Raw genomic sequence first — 18,878 nt, 5'->3', positions numbered from 1 at the left:
CAGTCACAGACACATCTCACCATCAATGTTAAGAACACACAGCACTTCAGTTGTAAATATTTTGGCTGCATCTTTCTCCTTTAGAAGTAGACATAAGTAGGCACTTACCTTGCAGTTTTCCTTGGGCAGATTGATCCACAATCACAAACAGCTGCATGATTGGAACCAATTGGATTTGTAGCTTGAGACCAAAATAGGTATGCACAATGAGATGGTATGAAGTTGGCTGGAAAATTGAGAAGCTTGCTGGAAAAGGAAAGAAAAGTCATGTTTCCCTGATTTTTTTTTATTTGTTTTTATCACCTCTTTCTGTTATCATCCAGAAATGTCACAGACAGGAAAACACTAGCCTGCTGAAAGCAACACTTTACATGAGCAGCCTGAGTCACCATCTGCCCTGAAAACTGCAACAGGCAGAGGACCAAGGATCAGATTGTGACAGATCCAATGCTATGGAAACATGGAATATTCAAAGACTATTGTATCAACTTTTACATGTATCATTATGCGCTAGTTAGTGATTGTATTCCTGGCTCGATGGGTGAGCTAAAGGATGCTTCCCACAGGAACTAAAGACACTGGATAGTAATTAATGCAAATCCCCAAGACCGAAACCATGCAGGTAACAAATCTTGTAAAGTTTTGCACCCTCTGGGCAATAGCATCTACTGGTTTGACCTAGTTCAAAAAGTCTTAACAGGCAGAGGACTTGAAACTGTACAAAATGACAGCCATGACCTGGGAGATATTCTCTCACACATGATCCAAGAACTTGCATGAATCTGTGTCCAGAGACAGGCTTTGTGAGAGGGCCCAAAATACTTTAAAACCTACCCGAGATTCCATGTGGAAGATGGGTGATTGCTTGGTAAGCCAGACATACATATAAACTGTTCAGAGTTTTAAAGATATGCTTTTTTCTGAAATGCTTTTGTTCTGAATAACTAGTACTTGGCTTTATGAGGGCTGGCTGGTCACTGTTAACCTTATCCTCACTGTCACTGAGAGAACAGCAGGTGCTGGACTGAAGTCAGATCTGCTGAGGTAATCACAGTGCATTGCAGAAGTCTGCAGGCTAAGCCCCCGTCTGAAGGGAGCGGGTTGTGGGGGATCCTGCCCCAGGAAAGGTGATGGCTGGATGCCTGAGAGATAAGTGGGGTGCCCTTCCAGAGCGGGAGAGGGTATGAGAGGTACAGTTAACTCAGGACCCGTGACACAAACCTCTCTTATTTTACTCTGAAGAACACTGACTGCTTAGCTATAGTGCCAGCCCCTGCTATACTAACAACCCAGCTACTTATGATGACTGTGCGGGATCAGGAATCAAACAGATCACCGCTGCTCTGTGGCATGACGGCTCACAGGGCTGAGTTATATGCTGCTGTATTAAAAGCTTTTTTGAAAAATCACTATCTCTGCCTATAACAGTATAACAATAAGTAAGAGTCTCCCTCCCGATGCCCCCTGCTTAACTACCATTGGTTCCTGTTTCTATTTGAAGATCTCCTTGTTCTTCCAACTTCCTCCGTGGGCTGGTCTATTTACTTAAGGGTTTGGTGCCTCAGGTATCACAGTGAATGCTGGGTACAATGAAAGGGACAGCAGTGACAGTGACTCAAAGGGGTAACTCCCACTATCCTTTTGAGAGGAGAATGACGGTGACTCATAAGTTTCTGCCACTGTAATGACGAGTTATTCCAGTCAGATTCCTGTTTTAAAACCAGTTCAACCTAACACAAGATACCTGGAGCAACTAATGGTAAGACCCTGGATATCCCCCCAAATAGAGAGAGGAATTGCCATACCAGAATAGACCAATGGTCCATCTAGTTCAGTGTCCTCTCTCCAATATTGGCCATGCTGGCTAGCTCAGGGAAAGATGTTAAATCCCTGTCATGTGCAATACTGCACTGCAGGGAACATTTCTTCTGGACCTCACCCAGTGATCGATGTATGCCCTTAAGTTTGGAGACTGAGATTGCTTTCCCCATTTTGTCCTACATCCATAAATCAGTGTAGGAATGGATTGTATGCCATATTATATCAAATGGAAGCACTACTCAATTGTAAATCTTAAAAAGAAGTAGCTCTTGAATAAAAGTAGCATCCCAAAATTGAACTCCCTATTAAACGTTCCTTGCTTTTAATATACAAGTACTGAACTTAATTGATGCTTGAGTTGAAGTCAAATCCAAAGAACAAAAAGAAGAGTTGTTTTTGAAGCTACCCATATATTTTTTAGCGTAGGGTTTTCCAGTCACCCATATTCCTCAGAACTGGAATTCTCAACCTAAGTCACAAACAGGTGTCAGGAGTCGTAACTACCCTGCCCTTCCCATATTGCTAAATGGGAGAGGAGTCCCACTATGGAAAAGAGTGTCACAATATGGAAAGGTTTGAAAACCATAGCTGTTACTGATTGTGGCTGTGGCTATTTATGCCCGGGAACTGAACTGGGTGAAAGTTAAACCAGCTCTCAATATGTGACAGCTGTTCATAAAACACTCAAAAACAGCTGAGCTCTGACACACTTGGAGGTATTATATATAGGCAATACAGCATTATCAAGCCTGAGTGGAAAAATCAACAGAACAGCCCTACAAAATAAATAAACTGGAAGAGCTAGGCCCACTGATGCCTCTGTGATGTTGCCCAGAGAGAGTCATATGCTAAGGTGAGGCTATTTAATATGTGGCCTGTAGATTATATTGTTCATTCTGTAGAGTACTTTGATCTGGATCCTTTCTACCAGGCAATTACAAACTTCTCCTTCCATGTGTGTCTGTCCTCCCTCCGCTCTATCTATGCAACTGAATAGTTTTTCGTAGAGGGGGCAGTGACTGAGAAGTAGTGCTGATTATGGAGCTGGTGACTCTGCAGTTTAAACCTCCACAATAAGCAGCACTAAAAGGATTTACAAATTTGGGGGAGGTTACTTCAGGATCCTCTGTTCTCTGTTTACTGATCTCCCACAACAACCCTCACAGATTCTGCCTCACTGCAAACATCTTTCTAGCGGAATAAGGCTACATGTGACTCTTTCTATGCACCATGAGCACTGCTCTGCGCATCGCCACAGGGTGTTGTTTGACACAAATATAAAGTAACTGCCTCATTAAAGCTCCATACCCCAAATATACCTCCACTGAGCTTTCTACGAGGTCAGCTCAGCGACAGAGAGACCTAAGATCAGTCCCCAAGACCACCAGCCTTGAAAAGAGTACTTAAAGGGAAAAAAGGAAACAAGAAGAAAAAGATCCTCTTGTTGGAATTTAAGTGATAGATATAAATCAGAAAACTTTTTCTCTCTCCTAACCAGAGTATATGGGTAAAAATTACCCGAGTTAAATATGACATTCCTGGTCCTATACAGAACATATGCTGGCAGTGAAGTTCATTTCTATCTATTTATGTGAGACACGTGCAGATTAAGCTGTTTGCCCAACATCATACGGGAAGCCTGTGCAGAACTGGGGCTCAGGCCAGTGCCTTAATCACAAAACCATTCTTCTATCCTTACTGATTAGCCTCTGTACACAGAGACACCATCTCGTGGTTAGGTCACACTTTCCTCCATGTATTTTCTCAAGTCCCCTTCCTCTCAAGCTCTTTACATTGCAGTCCAGTTCATTCCAGCACAAACATTCAAGAAATGCCTCTCTGCCTTTCTTTCATCAAAGGCTCTAACACATAAAGAGCTTGCTTTTCCCTTAACATCAGATATGCATTGGAGAGGTGGTCACATTCCTTACCTGTCACATGGGGCAAGTGCACTTCCAGTTCATTCAGCAGCACAGTGCCATCTGATCTGAAAACCAAGATCTGTGTGCAAGCAAAAAGAACATGTTTAAATTACTGCAACTTCATGTATACAGAGGGAAACAGACCACAAACATTAACCTTAAAACTGGGGAGACAAGAAGGGATCACGCTACTTTATGCAGACGAACTCAATATTCTAGTCACAGTTTTAAAAAGGAGCAATCTAATTAGCTAATGAAGATTCTGTCTGCCCTAGCATCCAGTACATGTACAAAGCTTTGGGCTTGTTGGACAACTCTTTAATGTATACTGAAACAGTTTCTACTAGAGAAAAAACGCTCCAAGAAAGTCACTTATTCTGGATACCAATTTTGCCAGGTGGCTGAAAGCATTTGGCGCTTGACAACAGTGTGTGTAGGGATTTGCTATACGCACACACCTTGCCATGTGTTATTTCTTACATAATTGTACAGCATTGGTAGAATCATAAGGAAGTGCTTCAGGAAATTCTTAATACAAATTTTAGTATGTATTTTTGGGAACATAACTAGTTTCACAAATGTTACTGTCCAGAGCCAAGAAGACCAGAACTATATGGCAGGAAAGGAGGAGAAAAAACTCACAGAGGTCTAGATATTATGATGATGGGAGCATTAGAGATAAATTAGAGAGACAGAACAGAAAAAAATAGATTAGGCAGGAGGGCAGATTGAATAAGAGTGAGAACTTTCCAAGTTCCCCCTTCACTATTAAACAAGAGTGAAATTCAAACAGTTGAGAAGCTTGGCTTAATGAGTATTCAAGAGTTTGACTCCTAACCAGAACATCTTAGGTCTGCAAAATTGGACTTAAATCTCAACAAAATAAAATATCAAGGACTTCTTATTTCCAATCAAACTGGAAATGCCAAGAAAGCAGACTCACAATGCTTCCAGCACTGGGCAGAACCAGAAAGAGCGAAAAGAAAGAAAGAAGGAAGAAAAAGTCAAGCAAAAACTTTTAACTCTGAACTTCTTCAGACTGTACAGAGCTGGTCTGATTTGTACAAACATTTGGACTGGTTTTTATTTTTTCTGTATTCAACCATCCTTACTCAGGATCCCCAGAAAAAGATTATCAAAAGTAAGTAGGGAAAGAGGAATCAGGGAATACATAGATAGAATCCACTCATCCAGCAGACCCCCACACATCACTTACATTTTTCTTGTGGTCTATTAACAGCACAACAGTCTTCAAACAGGTCTGTTTGTCTGTGGAGCCACAGGGAGACAGCTCTGCCAGGAGGGCGTGAGTGTCATTTATACTTTCCTGCAGTCAAAGTGGAAAAAACATAAATTAGTACAGTATGATGGGTTGCATAAACCCCACACTGGCTGAGAAGGGGTTAACTGGAGCCTGAGCGCTTTATTACCCCCACATTATTACACCTGGAGTATGTGTCAGGCTTAGGAATGAACAGGGCTGGATTTAGGGGCAGGCTACCTGGGTGACCGCCTGGGGTTCCAGGCTTGGAGTGCTGTTTTTGTTGTACAGATCCTAGCATGCAAATTTATTGTCTTATATGACATGGATAAATCATGCATACAAATTGTGAATCAAAATCATGAAATGGGCTACAAATGCAATAAAAAGTAAGGCATTCAAAAGTTTAACAAATGGAGGGGGGGCACCAAAGACGTTCCTCACCTGGGGTGCCATTTGGTCTAGGGCCAGGTTAAAAGGAAGGAGTTCAGTGTAGCTGGAAGAAGGAGAGAGATGATCTGGACTTCCATCTCTGTGGGAAGGGTCAGGTGGGATCCACGCAGAGAGAGAACCAGGCGAAGGCTACAAGCATGCAATTAACTACTAGAGTGAGCCTTGAAAAAGGAGCAGGACTCCAAAGAGACCGCCATGTGGATAACAGTTCTGCAGAAGAGCGGAGAACACGGGGAAACCTAAGATAGACTAAAGTCTGAGATGGGTAGAAGTTGCTTAGTTTGTGTTTTGTCTGTTTTTAGGGTTTTACTGGGGGATTCCAGGGAGAAGGCCTGAGACCTTCTGCTCTGGAAGCAAAGTGAGACTGAAGAGCCCAGGTGAGGTGGAAGGCATTATATTTGCTACCATTATTTTGTCAGACACTGTTTGGGACATTCATACTTCAGAAGGGATGGAACTATAGTGTGACCTGTCTGGAAGGCCAAGTCATCACCAGACCAGACCACTAACGTTCCAAGGAAGAGAGCTAGGTGGAGTTGCTGAAATGCTGTTTCATGCCACACAGGAGCACTCTGGGACAGCGAGTCTATGACACACAGGAAGCCCTTTCGTATCCTGAGCTGATTTCTGTCACAGAGGACTGAAATCATCTGTTAAACTAACAAACACTGTAGAGCTTTGCTTTTGAGAACTTTCTTTCTAGCGCTACCACTGGAACGAGGACTTCCTTTCAAAGCTCCAGTGGCAAGCATTCAAGTGTTGATAAAGTCAGATCCTTGTTCTCTGGAGCAATGGGGACCAGGCACTTCAGGGACAAAGGGATGACATAACTCGCTGTGCTCTCCCCCACCCCTCCGATTGACTCAATATCACCCGAACACAAGCATAGGTATATTACAGATTAGGTAGGACACTTCCAATCCTCATTTCAGATCTATTAGGCAGAGCTGAGTCCTTCAAGTTGCAGGTCCAGCCATCTGTTCACTAGCACCAGTGTGCTCCTCTGGACTCTTATAAGTGAGACTGGGTTGGGTAGCATAAACCTGTTCCATAATCATCATGAAATTGGAAACGACTAAGGCAGTCAGAGTCTAGCAGGTGAGCACAAACCCTCACTACCACATCAGTGGACACTGGGGATCATGACTCACTTTGAATTCTCTGGTATAGACTCTACAGTGTCCTCCTTCCCAGGCTCAAAAAGTATAATGAAACAGTGATCTGCAGCCACTAAACCAGAAGGCAGATGCATCTATATTTGCTATCTGAGAGAAGAGACCTTTAATACACGGTACCTTGGACAGCACATAGTAACAGTCTCCGTGGAAGGTGTATTTCTTCCCGTCAAAGGTGGTGATGTGAGCACCTCCTTCCACTAAGCATGAGCCTGGACAGGATAACTGCTTGCACACCCACCTGCCTGAATCACAGGTGCTAGAAACACAAATAAATAAGGAATCAAAAATGGGGTTAGGTGTCAGAGCGACGGAAAGCACTGAAAAACATCTGTATACAGAGCACCGTTGGGACAAAGTATCCCTAGGTGCTTTGAAAATTTGTCACTGGCTATTTATTTAAAACTCTCCTCTTCCACATATTACAGACTCAAGATGCCATAAAATTGGCTCACTATAACATCTTGACATTGCAACACATGTAAAGGCACCAGGACTTTTGCAGCAGGACATATACAAATAGGTAGCAACTCTACTGACAGACCCGTGCACAGTCATTCTGAGAGCGGTGTAGAGTCAATTGTAATCCTTACCATTCTTCACATTCATTGGTGATATTTTGCCCAGGTGAATACAGAAATCCATGCTGTTTGCAGTGACATTGGTTGACAGACACACAGCCTTTCCCACTGATGTCATCATACACAGTTCCTACAAAACACAACCATAGGCTCTCATAGTTCATGTCAAAATACCTGCACTAACCAACCCAGGAGAAACTCTTGGAGCAGGCACACTCTCAACCGGACCCAGAATTAATGGTAATTGAGGCTATCAAAAGGGGATTAGGCCACAGAGCTTCCATTGTTTTTAATGTTTAAATTAATATTTTAATGGAAGTTATGTGGCTAAAGCTCCTCGGCCACTTTGAAAATCTCAACTTAAATCTGCACATTCTAAATGGTTGGATTTAAAATTCACCTAAACTATTGTTGTTGTGCTATCACTGTGAAGGTATTTTCCAAGGTTGGCAACAGGGTCTTGACTATTACATTTGAGCTCATTGTCACATATTATTAATAATATCTCCATGGAGAAAATATATATGTAATTATGCCCCTTCTCTGGGTTACCTACAGAGTCTGAATCCAGAAACTCTGCATCTAAAAACATGCATGGCTACTGCTTAACCCGAAGGACCAACTCTCAGTTCAGAGGCGGTAACAGTCTCATAAACCATGTGGCCTAGCCACAGACAGAAATAAAGAGCCTAACTGGGTTAGTGTGAGTTAAATAAAGCCAAGCTAATGCATGACTTTTGTAAACATGCTAGAATTTTATTAATTTACAGGAACAAATTTACTCCACTGGTAAAATGTATTCATTTCTAAAATGTAACTTGCTTTATACTGAATATTTCAATCCTGAATTTCTTGATTTTTTTTTTAGTGAAGGTAAAGTATACAGCCTTTTTCAGATACATTCTGGAGTATATGAAGAGACTTGAATCCAAACCTATTGTCTCATATAGGACTGAGAGAGACACCTACCTTCAGGGCAGAAGCAGCCATCCATGAAGTGTTCCTCACAAAGGTTGCTGATCTCCAAATGGGAACATGTGCTAATGCATGGTGAGCTGCTTTCCTGGTAGATCATGTTTCCAGGGCACCTCTTAGCTAAAATAATGAAAGAAAAGATCAGTGACTTGAATATAAACTCTGCGTTCCACAGAAACCAAAGAACATATATTGGATCCAATGAAATCAGTGGAATGGACTCAGTTGGCTGCAATTTGGCCAAATGTATTTAATGTGTTTGATTTCTGAACCGCTTTTTTTCTTCTCTACATTCTTTTCTTGCTTCTTGAACAGAAGACAGTGATCCTAATCATGCTTCCACTGTAACTAATGGCAAAAAATCCCATTACTTTCACTGGGAGCAGGATCAAATCATATGGCTTTCCATTGGAACATAATTTCTACTTCCAATAGATGTCCTTAATAACAAAGGCAAGGGAGGGGGAAACAGGAAATATACAAGATGAGCAGTTTTAAATATTTCACCCAGGATGAACTGATTGCTCTGCCAAGTTTGGGAAGATGCTTACGGCAAAATTCTTCTGTCCTCCAGCTTCCAGGCCGGCCACCAGCATGGGAACATTGGCGAGAGTACTCAGAGATGGTGCTACAGAGGCAGAAGGAATCCTCGGCTCCCTGGCAGGCACACTTATCCTGCATACAGGCTTGAACGTACTTCTCCAGGTTCAGACGGAACTCACAGTCAGCGAATACTGAAGAAGTCAGCAGATTCAGACACTCATCACGCTAAAGAGGTGGGGGGGGGGGGGAAGAAAAGTTTAAAAGGCATCCCTGGCACCTGAGTTTCTAGAGAGGATCCTTTGTGCTAAAATGGTGCTTTGCTTCTGGACATCACTAATGGTTGCAAAAGAGGGATGGGTCCAAGTCTTAGGTTATCTCTGGATAATTCTGTGTCAGAAACAACACACATGCAACTAAGATCTTTCATCAGTTCTACTCCTCCTTTTAGAAGGCATAACAATGTTAATGCCTTTGGAGTTAGTTAGGGACACGGTATGTGCCTTGGAAAGTTCAGGCTGTTACCCATCTCCACACTCAGTGGTCTCCCCATATTGCAAGGAATGTCTCCACCTGCCAGCTAAGTAAAGTTGACCACTATGATTACTCACATGCTGATTACAGGTTGAGACAGTCTGTGTTTCATCAGGGTCCTCACATAATGTGTTGGGTTTGTTTATCTTTTGCATATTTCCAAATGTGATGGGATTGAAGATCATGTCTGTGAGGGAGATGTAAAAAAGTCTTGATAAACACAGCAAACTTAACAATACACATCTGATTCCTGGCACTCTAGTGATCAAGCAAACTGTTTATTATATATCAGGCACTGTACTGACTATTTTAATACTATTAAGAAAATCCATTTCAGAAGGACATGAAAAGCTCACTAATATTCAAACAAGTGAGAAAGTCTACACCAGAAGTTCTCAAATGGGGGTCGGGACCCCTCCGGGGGTCACGAGGTTATTATGGGGGGGGTCATGAGCTGTCAGCCTCCACCCCAAAATCCGCTTTGCCTCCAGCAAATTGCTTCCGGCTCTAATAGAATATCAGGGTTGGAAGGGACCTCATTTAATGGTGATAAATATATTAAAAAGTGTTTTTAGTTTACAAAGGGGGTCGCACTCAGAGGCTGGCTATGTGAAAGGGGTCACCTGTACAAAAGTTTGAGAACCACTGGCCTACACCAACAGAGACACCACAGAATCAGCTGATTCACATGGAATATAGTACACTATTAATAATTTATCTCTCTATCTCGTAGCAATCCCTGGAAAATCTCAGACAGAATTTAAGTTCCTGTACTGTAAATTCTACCTTTACCCTCTTTGATGCTTCCACATACAATATCTATAAGCCTGCCTTATATGGTATCTCTATAGACTATCAGACCACTTACCGTTAGAGAGAAATTCATTGTAGAGCTGCTGTCCATTGTAATCCCCACAAAGACCACATGTATTGTTGTTAAACTTGGGATCCAGCTCCAACTAAATAATGAAAACAAAACCAGAAAGAAAATCAGCTGTAGTGCTAAAAAAAAACATTCCCAACAAGAATAAATTCACTAGGAGGGGAAGTTAATAGAGGAGAGATAGTGAATGCCTCTCCATTGTAAATTAGGTTTCAGTACATCTAACATAATAGTAGCACCATCCAATGCAAACAATTACCAGGGGAAAATAAAAACCGTATCATGGAAGAATGTGAGACGTTACTATACCATGATGGTGCCTCTTGTCAACATTATGTCAAAGCTTAGGAAGAAAATGTGCTTTAAATAAAAAACTTTTCCCCTTAAGGGGTGAATTTATTCCTTGCTGGGAAGCTGAATAACAGAGCACAGCAATCCAAGGGACAAACAAACGGATTGCAGATCAGAATTTGTTAGGACTTTTTAACCAAAATATTAGCTGTTTCTCATTTCCGTCTCATCTTCTCTTGAGAGTGAAGAAATGTTCATTTCTATGCCCAACTCCAGTCACATAATGGACAAAGGAACCTTCTCACCTGAGAATAAACTATCTCCATTCCCAGTTGGAAGAGGCTGCTTAACGCAATGACTCTGTTCAACCTATGCTAATTTGTTAAAACCGAATAGTAGCAAAAGTAAAGTTTAGTGTCATACATACCATCAGTGAATCTTCACGGTTCCACATTAGAACAAGGCCCGCTCTTGCATAGACTTTAGTGTAGACTTCATTGCTCTCAATCAGCAAACCAGAACTATAGTATGGTGTTGTTACACTGAGAAGAAGACAGTCAGAGATTTGTTACTAGATCTAATGTAGAAAACAAAAAAGCAGTAAACTGAATGTCTTTGGTGCTGCAAGAGGAACATCAAAGGGCATGGAAGAACCAGGCTCTGCAGATTACACTTTTCTGGCCTCCATCTCTGAGTCCCACACAGCTGTTCTCTGCTGTATAGGACAGACTCTGTTTAGCGGGGAATTAAATCCCCTTCCCTTCAGATACTTGCTGAGGTAAGTTATATTTTGTTTGACCCGGTTTAAATTGCTCTAATCAGCATTCATTCCAGTTGGTCACAGAAATCCAGTTCAGATTCTTCCTATTTCAAGGCAGTTTTGAAAACTTCACTGCCTGATGCTTGCACAGACTTCATTAGATAACAATTATCTCCTGTGGCCATCACATATAAAATTTCAGACTTGATATTTTGGTGCCAACTGGAATTTACCATGACAAGGCAAGGCAATCTCAGAGCCACGGGCTCCTTAAAGGGATAGATTCTCTATCTCAGGCTAGGAAAGAAGGCAAAATGCCAGTGAAGAAATGTGATTCAGTCAGTAAAAGCACAAAACAAAGGATCTGAACCTGGGAAAGCAAATATTCACTGCTCGCCCATGATTGAGGTTCACATAGCAAATAGGCACAAGAAACTGAATAGTGTCTGTCATTTTCCAAAAATCATATACTGTTTCAGGAGACTGGATATCCCCTTTAAATAACCTTTATTATTTGAGAGAATGGCTTCATGATTTGGGATGGGGCCTGATGGTCAACATAGGTGGGAGAAAAATGTGGGGAGAAAAGAGCTTCTTAAAAGCATCAGAATTCAATAATCTAATAATCTAATAATAAGAGATGAATTATTAATTGAATCAGTAGAGGGCATTAATTTGACCTGAGTATCTCAAAGAGGATTGAGCAAAGATGCTGTTGACTGATAAAACATTGATCCACCCCGCTGTTGCACGACTCCCTTATGCTCACTTTGTACACAAGCCACAATGCAGAACTTGGTTCCGTGATAAAAGCATTCCCGCAAACAGCTTCTTACAGTAAAACCTAAATAGCTCAACACTTGACCAAACAGAATTAGTTACATTGGAATCCAGCCAAGCCAATGAATAGCTGTTTCCTTCTCTAAACAGTTCTCAGAGCAAATGCTATTGCTAGTTTAATGGTGTGTGCCCATGCATACATCCCCTCTCACAATTTCTTTCCTAGCCTTTCACAAGAGTATTTTAAGTCTTAATTTCTTGGTGCCAGAGCTTTTCTAACTACTCATCTTGCACATTTCTAATGCATGCAATCACTTTAGCAAGGGTCTAGACACCAAATAGAAACTGACATTCCTACCACAAGCTACAGGTCACATCATGAACATTGGAGCATGAACATTTTTTAAAGAGAATTGTAAAACACTAGGCATCTACTTGACAGCATGGACTCTTCTGGGATAAAGCTTTTTCTAATGCTGACTTTAAGCTAGGGAATCAGAACAGAGGAGTTTTGTAGCATTTATGGAACCAACACCGTAGCACCAAGCCTTTATATAAATAACTGTTCTTTCTTCTATTCTAATTTCCACCTTTGTACATTTTATTTCTTTCATTCTTTGATTTTATAATCGTTTCTTTTCTTATCTTATACCTTATATCTTTTCTTATCTTATACCTGTAAAGTAGTAAAAATCTAATTCTGAAGATTGCCTCTGTGGAACATGCAACTATATGCAGATACTGGAGTTTGCAATGGGGACCCACACTTACTAGGATGGCTATGAGTACCTGCTATGGGATTGTGTTTGGCTTGCCTGTATCAGCTATGCCATTGAAATGCATAGAAGTGGCATTTCAAAAATCTTTATCTGCTCTATGGAGCCCAAAATTCTGTGGCGATCCACAGAAGAACTAGAAAGTCTTAGGATATGTCGACACTACAAATGTAATATAAACTAGTAATTACTACAGTGGTGCATGTTCACAGTACCCTCCTTGGGTCAGTGGTGCAGGTCCTCAACAGGAGTGCTCTACCAGGAGAGCCCTCTCAGCTCTGCTGGGAGCTCCCTGCTGGGATCCAGGCTGCCCCACAAACTCCCAGGTTCCCGGTGAACTGCCTCCTCTTCCTTCCCCCTTCCCCGCTGGGAGCTGGGGGAAGCCGCCTAGGGCTTCTTGCCCTCGGGGAGCGGGGTCCAGTTGCCCCCCCTGCTCCCCGCCCACCCCCACCCTTGGCACCCCCACCCTGCTCCCCGCCAGGAGCCGGGCAGCCTTGTCAATTTGAAATTGACAAGGCTGCCCCGCTCCCAGTGGCAGAGGGGAGGGCACCAGGGCTTCTTGCTGTGGCTCCCAGCTGGGAGCGGGTTCCGAAGCTGCCAGGGCTTCTCACTGTAGTGCAGACCCTGACATAATTAGGTTGACAGAAGCTGCCTTATGTCGACCTAACTGTGCGGTGTAGACCAGCCCTGAGAGACTCACTCTTTCCTGCCCTCTGCTGATTGATATCTCAGGACCCCTTCGAAGCTGCAGAAGTACCACCAGTGGTGCAGGACTAAGTCTGAGTGCTGAACTCAGACCCAGCCCATCTCCCCTAGGCAGAGCATGATCCCCAAATTATTCAATATTAAGATATAACTTGGAAACCAGATGTCACCAAATCAGCATGTGAAGAGCTATTTGATTACCACAATATCCAGTATTAATTTTGTAAAAAGAAAAGGAGGACTTGTGGCACCTTAGAGACTAACCAATTTATTAGAGCATAAGCTTTCGTGAGCTACAGCTCACTTCATCGGATGCATATCGTGGAAACTGCAGCAGACTTTATATATACACAGAGAATATGAACCAATACCTCCTCCCACCCCACTGTCCTGCTGGTAATAGCTTATCTAAAGTGATTATCAGGTGGGCCATTTCCAGCACAAATCCAGGTTTTCTCACCCTCCACCCCCCCACACAAATTCACTCTCCTGCTGGTGATCAGGAGGAGGAGGGTGAGAAAACCTGGATTTGTGCTGGAAATGGCCCACCTGATGATCACTTTAGATAAGCTATTACCAGCAGGACAGTGGGGTGGGAGGAGGTATTGTTTCATATTCTCTGTGTATATATAAAGTCTGCTGCAGTTTCCACGGTATGCATCCGATGAAGTGAGCTGTAGCTCACGAAAGCTCATGCTCTAATAAATTGGTTAGTCTCTAAGGTGCCACAAGTCCTCCTTTTCTTTTTGCGAATACAGACTAACACGGCTGCTCCTCTGAAACCTGTTATTAATTTTGTGTTGGTAGTCAATGGATTGGGTCCTCCCCAGGCACTTTAAAAATTCTATAGCTTTCATTGCACTGGCATGTAGTGGGACATGTGCCACAGGTATGGTTTAAAGAGTATGAAAGTCTATAGAACACTGAATCCTATATACAGTGAAAACCTGTTCCACGAGTCTTCTTTTATTAGGGTTTTATTGTTTTAAGAACAATACATAGGAGAAGAATAGGTTCAGTGCATAGGAAAGCAATCTTTAAAAGACCCCTAAAAAGCTGCTTGTGAATTTCTTTTTAACACTTTTGTGCACAACTAAGCAATCTCTCATTTTTGGCAGTAATATATGTCAAAAAACTTCATGATATTTCTGAATATATTCTGGCTTGGTGCCTGGAAAATAGAACGCTATTTTCTATTCCTTAGTAGGCATTCACTGGAGTGGGTTTGACCGTTTTTAATAAAACCTGGGCTCTAGTTAGAGGCAGCAATGACAACAGAGGGGTACATATTTATTTGATCATGTTAAAATCTGTTAAACCTGGTCCAGGTTCTGGCACCCTTAATCCAGTGCCACTACCTTACCTAGTAAGTGTCTCATTCGCTTTAGTGGGTCTATAAGCAATATTGTGTTCCTTCCCCAGAATTTCTTTTGCCTGGTGAAAGGCTCACAATAGATATCTTAATGCTACATATTGTACAGTTCTGTTTGTCTATGGATGCATCTTACTGGACATTCTTTCAAGAATTATAATACTAGAACTCACATTTCCTGATCCACCACAACCGTATTTCGGGTGAGGTACATTACAACATCCTTTATGGTGATCAGGACATATTGCATTTCAGGGTGTCCATTTTCATTCACAGCACGCTGGACATGGACTGAGAATTCCTGGTAAGACCCTCGGCAGTCAGAAGCAAAGTTGTAATCACAGAGGCCAGGGAACTGGTAGAAGTCTCCATCAAAAGTTTTGAAATGATTGTTCCCCCAGGTACTGCAGACATAGTGGCCATGGTTTTGGGTTCTGCCTGTTAAGTGATGGAGAAGGGATGAAGAAAGTGAAATAAAGTAGCTAGCACCCATTGTTAATAATCAACATTACACAACAAGACAGCTAAGGAATGATACTTAAACGATTCAGCTATGGCATGCTACTAGGTTTACACAAGAAGATAATCTGCTATATATACAGAACAAGCCATTTATAAATATATACTCAACAATTTGCCAAAACACCAAATCCTCAGTGTTAGCATAATAAACAAATGATATGTGCATCTCTCTGGCTGAGAGTCGTGCATTTTTACATGCAGCTGGGGCCTGGATACCTCTTGGAGTTCTGACTGCATGTGTGAGGGATGAGAGCACTTGCCTGTCGAAACTGAGAAGCAGAAATGGGCACAATTGGTTGCACAAATAGTTTATTCACTGAAAAAAGCAGTTTCAGTAAGCCCAAAACTATTTCTGAATTTGAACAAAGTTGCCAAATAGGTTTGTCTCAAATAATGTAGGGAGGTTCTATTCACAAAGGGACTCAGGCTCCATTCACAGAAGAAGAAATGGTGGCAACTCCTTTATACCTTAGAACCCTTAGTGGTTAGGGCACTCCCCTGCGATGTAGGAAACCTGGGCTCCATCTCCCCCCCTCTGCCTAATGTAGTGCAGGGACTTGAACTTGGGTATCCCACATTGCCAGAGTCTGCCATAACCGGGATAAAGAGTCATTCTCATACCCTGTCTCTCTGGCCCAATGACTAGTCAAGTATTTTATACAAAATGGAATAGCTTTAACAGGAGAAACTGAGGGACACCCCTCCCCCCGGAATAGCTGATAGCCCAGCAGTTAGGGAACAGGCCAGGTGAGTGCCCTAACCACTGGGCTAAAGGACGATCCTCTTTGGCCTTTTTATGAATCTAACCTCTTAATTTCCCTTGCTTGTTATTGTTAAAATGTCCAAAAATGAAACCTAATGCTCTATTCAACTTAAAATAATTTCTGTTGACTTTTTTGATTCACTGATTTTTTTCAGAATTTGACATTTGGTTTGACCCAAAGCAATTTTATTATTTATTTATTTTTCAGAACTGCGAGTAAACAAAATAAATCAGTTATTTTCCCAGCTCTACTGAGAAGCTTTAACACTCCTGTCATATGACACTCCCATACCATTAATGTAGGCTCAGGCCAAGTCTATTAATTTATTCTAAATATTTTTGTCACTTTTCCAATTTTTTTGCAAGATACTTTCTTTATAGGAATTAATCCCTTATGTAATCCAAATTCCAAGTGTGAATTCATTATTTCCATTAAAAATAATGACTTGGAGTACCATCGATATTCACAAGAACTCAAGATAAGACAACAACTAAATTATGTCAGGACGGTAAGAAGAAAGCAATAGCAACCAAATGTTTGGAAGTCTCAAACTCATTCCACCACCATTTGTCCACAACAGTAACTGACACAAATTTACCACAACCTACAAACCATTCTCAAAACTGGAATTGCAGGGATTGTTGTAGATTAGGTTTGAGGTTCATTGTCAGAGCTATGTGTGGTAAGGGAAGCAGCCAAGCAAGCATCAGCACACCTCACATTCATAAACACTAGGTTAACTTTTTTTTAAATTGAGTGAACAAAACCATAGGTCCCCTTGAACAATTCATATTTAAAGGCATCAAGATATGCTGTATGTAATACACACAGCAGAGCATCACATTTTCAGTTCATGGGTCTACTTTGAGGCTCACTTTCTCCAGAGATCTATATGTAACACCGACAGACCCTGGTTGTCGGTGGGCGGGATCAAACCTGGGGTGTCTGGAGCATAGTGCATGAGCCTCTACCACATGAGCTAAAAGCCAACTGGGCATTAGCTAAGACTGTAGAGCAGACTCAATCTCTCTCTCTTTAAGTGGTCTCGGTGCCACTAGATGGGACAGAACACTACACCCAAGAGGTGTGTGGGTTACATATAGATATTGTTTGCTTTGGGAGAAGTGCAGGGATCCTTTAGATCTCCTAATTTCTCTACTTTCTACTCCATCCAAACAAATCCTTGTGTTGCAGCATCCCCCTCTTCATTTAAGGACAGGTTCACATCCATCCTTCCAAAGCCCATCAACGCTGATTCTTGCATCCACTAAAGAGTGGGATTGGAAAGCAATGCAATGTGTTCCCTTCTTTCCAATTACTAACATCAGGTGCTCTCCTAGCCATAGCATATTCAAGAAGGGACCATTCCCAGGATCCAACCCCCTGATCACCTGCACAGGAAAGCATCACCCAGCTGTACCAAAATATTTGCTATTTTTCAATAATACATATTCATCCTAACACCTCAAGCAAATTAAGTCGGAGACTCATTCTTTTAGAAAGGTAGATTAAGAGATCATGGACTAGGATTGCTGAAGTAATGGGTTAAAAATGAGCTAGTCCAAGTGTTAACACTATATACATCTTTTGGACAAGAAAGCATATACTGCTATTTCTGAATAGCCCAAATGCAGAGTTTTCCTTATGACACTCATCCCCTTTCTCGGTTGCTATTGCTCGGTACCTGCCTAACTCCTGCAAACCTTCATGCTAGGCAATTGTTACTTCATCACATACATCAAGCTGGAGATCAACATAATGGATTCAGCCAGCCACAGAGCTCAGAAAGAAAACTATAGAATCTTCCACCAAAAGAAGTCGCATCTATTTCAGCTCATACATTTGGTCTCAGCATTTGAATGTTAAAAATGAAGGGAGGATATTTGATACCATAATATTCCCCTTAATTATTTCATCGCGTGATTAGCTTTTTCTTAACTACACTAGTTAAATCTTTCCACCCTTTTCTAGTGGGAAATTCCTCACCATCCCATTTCTAGCTCTTACCTTTTTTAATTTCGTTCGCACAGGAAAGAGCCAGCCACAGTGCAAAAAGGCTGGCAAGTCTTAGCCCCATGGTGGCTAAGCTGCTTGCACTGAAAACGTCTTCAGAAAACCTCTCTTTATATAAGGCCCTTTGGTACAATTAATGCCATCACAGTGGAGGACATGTAAAGTGAGAAGGAGGAGCAGGAGGAAACAAAATGGGTGTAACGTTTACTGAGATAAGAAAGTAAACAGACATAGTTGTTTGTCATAGTAAAATTGGGAATCCGGCATACAGGATACAGGACAATATTGATTCAGTTATCATGCAACTGGAATTTTATTGTCTTTTTATATTTCTAGCTCATATAAGCTTAACCCACAGTAACTCTTGGCAACAGAGAGCGAACATTTTGGGGGCAGTTGAACAACAAGGGAATCCCTGAAATGAAACTTAACCTGGGATATCCTCAAGTGTCTGCTTTGAAACCAAGAGTTTTTAATTTTGCATTATTGCTCAGAGGTATTTATGTACAGATTAAATAATGTTTGTAAAGAACCTTGAAGATGAAATTGGCACTTATGGGTAGGGCCCGACCAAATTCACAGTCCATTTTGGTCAATTTTACATTCATGGGATTTTAAAAATCACACATTTCACGATTCCAGCTATTTAAATCTGAAATGTATGGTGTTGTAATTGTAGGGGTCCTGACCCAAAAAGGAGTTGTGGGGGGAGTTGCAAGGTTATTATACAGGGAGTCGCAGTACTGTTAC

General features: G+C 41.7%; 1 protein-coding gene across 1 annotated transcript in view; it reads right to left on the bottom strand.

Moving 5' to 3' along the window:
* The window catches only part of MUC2 (mucin 2, oligomeric mucus/gel-forming), a gene marked incomplete at its 5' end in the record, with an annotated part of 69,011 nt that extends 50,819 nt beyond the window's left edge, over nucleotides 1-18,192 (bottom strand). Inside the window, 12 exon segments of the mRNA XM_084629788.1 lie at nucleotides 109-246; nucleotides 3,753-3,822; nucleotides 4,960-5,070; nucleotides 6,753-6,891; nucleotides 7,226-7,343; nucleotides 8,183-8,308; nucleotides 8,740-8,956; nucleotides 9,340-9,449; nucleotides 10,131-10,221; nucleotides 10,864-10,978; nucleotides 15,003-15,267; nucleotides 18,123-18,192. Of these exon segments, the coding sequence (XP_084485914.1) occupies nucleotides 109-246; nucleotides 3,753-3,822; nucleotides 4,960-5,070; nucleotides 6,753-6,891; nucleotides 7,226-7,343; nucleotides 8,183-8,308; nucleotides 8,740-8,956; nucleotides 9,340-9,449; nucleotides 10,131-10,221; nucleotides 10,864-10,978; nucleotides 15,003-15,267; nucleotides 18,123-18,192 (1,570 nt within the window).
* Between the last annotated feature and the right edge of the window lie 686 nt (nucleotides 18,193-18,878).

This window comes from Lepidochelys olivacea (assembly GCF_965140295.1).
Source record: "Lepidochelys olivacea isolate rLepOli2 genome assembly, chromosome: 6".
NCBI lineage: Eukaryota > Metazoa > Chordata > Testudines > Cheloniidae > Lepidochelys > Lepidochelys olivacea.
This window is presented reverse-complemented; position numbering and strand designations above follow the sequence as displayed.